At 39.6% G+C, this 7967-nt stretch overlaps 1 protein-coding gene across 1 annotated transcript; it reads left to right on the top strand.

Moving 5' to 3' along the window:
- The first annotated feature begins 1009 nt into the window (after positions 1-1009).
- LOC103460768 (nuclear factor 7, ovary-like) lies at positions 1010-3091 on the top strand. The gene is made up of 2 exons (XM_008403070.1): positions 1010-1160; positions 1232-3091. Exon 2 carries the CDS (start codon positions 1249-1251, stop codon positions 2632-2634), a length of 1386 nt encoding a protein of 461 aa, XP_008401292.1. The 5' UTR covers positions 1010-1160; positions 1232-1248; the 3' UTR covers positions 2635-3091.
- Positions 3092-7967: the final 4876 nt, after the last annotated feature.

The following is a 7967-nucleotide window of genomic DNA, read 5'->3' as shown; positions in this document are numbered from 1 at the left end:
GGCCCCAAAACCAAATTTCACTTAGGGCTCCATGGAGGCTTGGGCCGGCCCTGCTTGTAAGCCTTTCCACAAGTTTAAGTATTCTTACAAGCAAAACAATATTAATATAACTATTTTAGCTTGAGTCTTATCCAATTACTCAAAATGTTTAGATTTCATTCTTTAAAACTTTCATGCTTTGAAATAAGGAATAGTTGAAAGGGAAGTGGGATGATCTTGGGTTTTCTTGACAATGTTTTAATTTGTTCAGATTCAAGTAGTCCATTAATTAGTTTTCAAGAGGGAAACTCRGAATCAAGACAAKATATTATATTGGATATAATTCACTCAATTTTCAGGATTAAAAATCGTGGTTCTCAGTTTGGACTCCTGCCCACATTGGTGTGGTAGGAAATTAGTTGGCTGATAGTTTTACTAAGTGTGCTTCAAAAAAATAATGTTGTTAATTTAAATATTAAAAGGCATAAAAACAAGATAAAAAAATATAAGGGTATATCAAGAAGAAGTGGCAAGAACAGTGGGATAGAGAAGATAATGTGAGGTTTTATTATAGTAAAGAAAAGTTGTGGAATTAAGAAAAGGAAATAGAAATAGAAACGAAGAAGATATTATATCCAGAATAAGGTTTGGACATAGAGGATTAAACAGTACTCTTAAGATAATCAATAAACATGATCAACGGGTAGTTGTAATTATTGTGGAAAATAAAAACAGTACATATTTTCTTAGAATATAATAAATATGGACGGTAAACAGACGTGTTACTTAGAGAGTTAAGTAGAAATAAAAATAAGTTAGATATTAGAGAATTGTTTCATCGATCCTCAGGGGATGTAGCCTTCAGTAGTATTTTTAATTTTCTAAGAAGAACGGGTATTATGGGGAGAATATAAAGCATCTGGTCCATACTCCAATCTGGAAGGTGGAGGTAATGCATCTGTAAGTTGTTTGCCAAYCGTCATAAAAGAAGAAGAAGAAAAATCAGGAAATAGTTCAGGTAGAAAAAAATATTCGAGGAAACACCCAGGATCACCTGTGTCACATTCCTTACACCAAACTACTGACTCAAGGCAGACTGAAGGAAAACAGAGAAAACTGAGGAACCAAATGCTGAAACACAGACTGCTGGAGGAGGAAACAACAATCAAACCAAAGTGAAAGTAAGAGAATAAAGTTTCTACAGGAGGGAAACTGACTTCCTGGTTTAACTTTCTGTGTTCTGTGTTTTTAGCTTCACTCAGTCACAAAATGGCTTCCAAGTCAGAGGAGGATCTCTGCTGTCTGATCTGTCAAGATGTCTTTAAGGATCCGGTTATTCTGTCATGTAGCCACAGCTTCTGTAAGGAATGTGTGAAGAACTGGTGGAGGGAGAAAACAGTAAAACAGTGTCCTGTTTGTAAGAAGAGATCTTCTAAGGATGATCCACCTTTAAATCTGGTTCTGAAGAATCTGTGTGAGTCTTTGTTACAGCAGAGAAACCAAAAAGCTTTAGAGGGTCTCTGCTCTCTGCATTCTGAGAAACTCAAACTCTTCTGTCTGGACCATCAGCAGCCAGTKTGTSTCGTCTGCAGAGATTCAGAAAAACACACCAACCACAGATTCAGACCCATCGATGAAGCTGCTCAGCAACACAAGAARAACCTTCAGGAAACTCTGGAGCCTTTAAAGRAGAAGCTGGARCTCAGGAAGAAAGTTCAGGAGRAGTTTGATCAGACAGCAGAACACCTGGAGGTCCAGGCCCGACACACAGAGAGGCAGATTAGGGAKCAGTTTAAGCAGCTTCATCAGTTTCTAGCAGAGGAAGAGGAGGCCAGGCTGGCTGCACTGAGGGAGGAAGMGGAGCAGAAGAGAGGGATGATGAAGGAGAAGATGGAGGCTCTGAGCAGAGAGATAGCAGCTCTTTCAGACACAGTCAGAGCCACAGAGGAGGAGCTGAGAGCTGCAGACGTCTCATTCCTGCACAACTACAAGGCTGCAGTGGAAAGAGTCCAGCGCTGCCCCCTGCTGGAGSATCCACAGCTGCYSTCAGGAGCTCTGATAGACCAGGCCAAACATCTGGGCAACCTGGCCTTCAACATCTGGAGCAACATGGAGACCATGGTGACCTACACTCCTCTGGTTCTGGACCCAAACACGGCTGGTCCAAACCTCCATCTGTCTGATGATCTGACTTGTTTGACTAAAGGAGAGAAACAGCAGCTTCCTGATAATCCAGAGAGGTTTAGGTTATGTTCTGTTCTGAGTTCTGAGGGTTTTAACTCGGGGAACCACAGCTGGGATGTTGATGTTGGAGACAGTAAATTCTGGTTACTTGGTGTGATAGAAGAGTCTGTTCAGAAGAAAGGAGACACAAAGTCTGGATTGTGGTATATTTGGTTTTGTGGAGGTAAATACTCAGCAAATTCCCCATCGGCTCCTTCCAAACATCTCTCAGTCCAGAAGAATGTCCAGAGGATCAGAGTGAATCTGGACTCGAACAGAGGAAAACTGTCCTTCTCTGACCTGTATACTAACACACACATACACACCTTCACACACACCTTCACTCAGAAGATGTTTCCATACTTCGACACTTATGACAAACCAGTAAAGATCCTGCGGAGGAAGATCTCAGTGATCAAACAGCAGCTCTGATGACCTCAACATGAAGAACAAATGAATCCTTATTGATCAGATGATTGATTGGTTTTATGATTGATAGTTTGCTGGTTTGGTAAATGTCTTATTTTTTATAGTAAGAAAACTGGAGATGATCTCATCATCTGGGGACTATTCATATCTTTCTGTGTTTTCCAATGAAATGTTTTGAACACTGTGTTTATAATTCACAACAAATAAATAAATTTCTAGCATGGTTATTGAAAGTTTGGTCTTTCAATTTTACTTGTAACGGATTAGAAAATSAAAACAATCACAACATGTATCCACATTATATATTTTCTTCTGGTTGAATAGTTATTATTTACATGAATGTTGTACCTGTTTCCAAACCTGAAGGTTTTTCATGTTTAAATACATTTCATGTGAACAAACATATGCTGCTTCGTGTGACCAAATGATCATTGTTCATGAATTTCTCCTTTTAATCTGAAACGGCAAAAATAAAACCAATAAAAACAGTTAAAGTTATCAGGTTTGTTGGGATTAGTGGYTTCATGAATCTGCAGCTAAAAATCCTTCTAACATCAAAATGTGAAAAGTTCAGGCCTTTCTACTGGACTTCACATCAGTACAGTGTTTACTGATYTTCTGTGCTGATTATTTGTTTTGTTAACTTATTACAGATAACCTGCAATAAAAAGTCTGGCCATATGTGAACCTGTATAAGTTTTACAGTTTTATGCAATTATTTGCCACTAATATTGGTAAAAAAATCAAAAGGTTTCTAATGTGAATAATGTGACATGCAGTACACCCTCCAGTCCAGCAGAGAGAAGCAGAGCACATGTCTTCAACATGAGCCTGCGCCTACAGAGGACCCCTGTGATGTGTAAAAACATCCTGCATTGTTCCTGTACCAAAGATGCAGCATCCGTGTGACTCCAAGGATCCGTGTGACTCATATAAATAGGCCTCTGACCTCCCACATCATGAAGACCCTGGAGAGACTTGTCCTGGAGCCGTTCTGGACTCTGGTCCAACCACACTGGACCCCTCGCAGTTCTCTTACTAGCCCAGACTTGGAGTTGAGGACGCCATCATCTTCCTGCTGAGCTGTGTAAACGCTCACCTGGACCAGCTCTGAGAGAATCATGTTATTACAGTTATCTAGGAATCAGCATTGAAAAAAATGACATGGATAAAGCATAATTTTCTAACTATTTTTAAATGATTACAGGTCAAAAACTGCCATAACAAAGATAAAAATTTCAAGTTATATCATCAGGGGACAGCCCCATACTCACACACACATTCTGTCCATTATTCAAACTWCAGGACACAATGTTCAAGTTACACCGTCAGGGGACGGCCACACACACTCACCCACATTCTGTCCAACATGCCCAAATAGGACTCAATGATATCCGATCCTTATAGAGGACACTGGTTGTTTTCCTCTCACTTAATAAATTGATTAAATACAGTATTTTAGGGAATACCACCCCAGGGGTTCTTTAGAACCCCAAAGCATTTAGTGATCCCCAACCATGACACTCAATACGACTTGCCAATCACGGCGTTGTTGTTTGGTGGGCAATAGGGGGTCTTGTCACACCCAGAATAAATATTTCAAGGGGTTTTTTCCTCAATACTCTGCCACCCTCATTATTTTGAGGGGATTTTATCTTTCAAGCCTCTTCAACCGTTATTTTAAACCAGCATAAATCACAATAATTTCTCAATGAGCTTCAAACAAACATAACAAAGAGTTATATCTCTTTGTTATCCTTCTTGGAAGAAGGATATGCAATAATACTCTTGTGTGCACTTTGGATACATCTCTCGCTTTCTTTTGTCCCAACAGTTTTTATGATGGTAACCTTGGAAACAAGGTGTTTCTACAACAAGATGCAGCTGTTTACCTCTGTTATGTGCTTCAGGCACATTATGATTTTTGTCTATTTCTTTTCTTTGTTTTCTTATAGACTTTAGTTGAATGACCTTTTGTTAATATATTTTGGAGTTTGGAAAATTTCCTTTTGGTCATTTAACGACGTTAATTTGTGGCGCTGTTGGTCCGCCTATAAATAGGCTGGCTTTTGGCATGTTGAGGATTTTCCGCCTGAGCTCCGCCTTTCCACTCGCTTCCGCTCGCTCCACCCCCACTGTGCGCGCACGTCCAGTCGCTGTGGGCCGCAGCTGACTTTCTAGCCTGCCATGCGGTTTTTCTGTTAGCCTTTGTTTGCTTTTCTGTGATTTTGGCCTGGTGGGACCAGTTGTCCTGTTTTCAATCTTTCTTTTGCATTAGGTTCTTTTTTGCTTTAGTCCGGTACTAGTAGGGGCTTCGACGGCCCTGTATAGGGTTGGCCCCCCTGCTGTACCGTTTTGTTCTTTTTGATCGGCTCACCAGGTCCAACTTTCTGTTAATAACTTTTGGGGTTTTGTTTTTTTTTATTTTTGGGAGACGGGAACCGAGGGCCTTCAACTCTATTTTCTTCGCAGAAAATCAGAAGAAGCTGACCTAAGAAAATCAAAGTGAACAAAGAAAATTTATGAATAAAATATTTTGTTTAACCCTCATCTTTTTGTCTTGTGTCCTCAAATATGTTGTGCCCTTGGTGGACGTAACAACCTCATAAAAGCTGAGATAAAATCTGAACTATGACCCCAAATATCTAGGAGGAACTGAAACGGAGGCTTCATGTAGGCAGAGCAGAGAGAGAGGAAGAAGTTGAGTCTCTTCTGACCAAACAGATATAAAGAGGAGCAGCAAAAGCTCGTCAGGTCGGTTTGTGTTGCTGAGCCCCGGATCTCAAAGTTTGTTTTTTTGCAGTGTTTCCTCAACAATGACAATAAGCCTGCCTTCCCCTGTTGCACATGAGAAAATATGATTGCTTTCTTTTCTTAATTTTTTTTGTTGTGCTTTGCATGTTTGGATTGTTTTTGTTTTTCTCTTTAACAACCCTAACACACTGGACGGAAGGCGGCCGTTTAAGGAGGCGGAAACCCTCCTGCTCAGGTGTCAGCAGAGGCTGATTGAAGCCAGAATAAAATGAGTCTGGATGGAAGGAGAAGAAGAGGACTGATCCTGTAAGCGACAAAGACGGATGCACGGCCGAGCGAGGGGCGGACGGAATCTGAACCGATGGTCCAGTACAGAGGATCAGGGAGTAGCGCTCCACTTCGATTAGAGAGTTCTGGCAGGGAATACGTCCCTCAGCTGCGTCTTGGTGCGGGGATGCTGGCGCTTTTGTTCTTTCTTTTAGCTGGATCAGTCTGAAAGGGGCGTGGCAGGCCGAAGAGCGGAACAGTGCTGGAGCATCGCAGAGTCAGCTGGGGATCGGCAAACAAGCACATTACAATATTTGATATGAAACATTTTGGACGTTTTTATCCTTTTATTTTTACCTAAAACTGTCAAGTGCCTAAAACAAAACCACACAGCTGTGTTATGGCAATAAGTTAATAATTTTGGTGTCAAACCTTCAGCATGTTGAGTCACAAATCAGCAAGCACTGCTGGGTACCTAGCAACCCCAGCTTAGCTCACCCTGTTGCCTAGCAACCCAACAATCTCCAGCAAAATGGCTACTGGAAAAGGTGGGACATAACTCGAGTAAGGAAACCATACAAGTTATTTTAACATAATTCTGACCAGTGGAAACTTCAAAATAAAAGCATGAATATAAACATCTACATATATGAAGAATTCTTAGGAGCGTATAACAAAGCTTCAACACTGACTGATGGCCAAATCTATGGTCACGCTCTGAAGTTTAAAGTCGGTAACTCTTTTATGCACAATTTATCTTTTCATACAAATGCAACACTTTAGTTTCAGTAAAACATTTATTGGTTGATTTGGATACATTTGTTCTTTTTGTTGGCACAAACATTTAGCATATTTATATCAACTTAAAATTGAATTTGTTTGCTTAAGACTAATTGTTCATTTTGTTTGTACTTTCCTGCCTTGGAGTGGCCAGACAACAGATGGAGGCCAAGGCTCAGCAGGCTAAAATACTGATTGGACTGCACCASTAGTTCCTGCTGGCAGGGGGAATTTGTAGGGGGTTTTTTTTTAGATAAGTTTTGTATTTAAGTAAATATTAGTATTTAAAGTTTAATATTTTTTATTTTCATTTTTGGATCTGTAGCCAAACTTAGCTGTTAGTTGTTTTGTGTAATTTGTAATTGTTTTATGTTTAGTTACCTCTATTGTGTCTTAATTGTTCTGATCAGCCGGTGTACATAAACCCCTGTGTGTCATTTCATTGTTAGATCAGTTACGTTTGTTTGTGCAGCCAGTTTGTTTACACTTTTGCCTGAGCAGTTTTGTTTCTTTGACCTCTTTTTATGAGCTCAGTTTATCTTTTTGTAATTTGTAATCTTTTGGTTAAAATAAAAAAACTATTTTTCTAATATATCCTGTGACTCCTCTTGTTTTTAACTCAGTCCATCACACCGACATTCAACTTTATTCAACTAAAGACTTACAAAACAGCAAATTAGTGCTTTAGAATTTAGGGGTAGCTAAATGTGGAAAAAAGTTTTCAAAGTTACCAAAAGCACTAACGGTGCTAATTATTAGATTAGCAGAAGTGTTCCCCTCACATCTCTTTCTTGTTGTTAAATTATGAACCTAACCGAGGCAGTGACGCCTCAGAGCTCTACATGTCGTTCTTGGTTCTTTAAAAGGTTTTTGATAAGGTAACTTTTGGATCAGCCAAACACTTCCTGGTTCTCAATTTGTGTAAACTGGTCCTATGGAATCCTGAAACTGTAAAATGACTGTTTCATGTAGTATTCCCATAGACTGGATTATATGTGGCCTCAACAGATTTTACACTGCATCTCTACTGGAACTGATCCAAAACGTTTCCCATCTCACAGTTTGATATATTTGGTTTCATTTGGGACCAACATTTCAACATTTGATACATTTCCGGCCTCTGTGGGTCACCTCCAATCTGCACCAAGTCAAACCGACCAAATCTTTTMAAAACTCTGTTCCCCTCCTCGCCTGTGGGGGCGCTGCACCAAGAACTACTGAAGGAAACAAAACGGAAACCTCTGAAGAAGAGGACGTGAAACTTAATTGTTTATGAAATCCAACAATAATAAAAATAAAATGACAGAGTGGGGTCAGATTTTAATGGTTGAATAATTTATTTTGTTTTTAGTAAAAAAGAACTACGAGACATTTCTCTTGCTAGCTTTAGATTCAGATATTTGTTTTGGTTTTAATTACCCAGAATGCGCTATGTTGTAGTTTCCTACCTGCTGTAGGAGAAAGAAGAAAAGACTGATAAAGTTGAAATTTGGACAGATAGGATTATACACTTTAATATTCAAAAGCATAACATG

The sequence above is a fragment of the Poecilia reticulata genome, unplaced genomic scaffold (genome assembly GCF_000633615.1).
Source record: "Poecilia reticulata strain Guanapo unplaced genomic scaffold, Guppy_female_1.0+MT scaffold_288, whole genome shotgun sequence".
NCBI lineage: Eukaryota > Metazoa > Chordata > Actinopteri > Cyprinodontiformes > Poeciliidae > Poecilia > Poecilia reticulata.
Note: the sequence above shows the minus strand (reverse complement) of the source record. Positions and strands in the feature narration are given on the sequence as shown.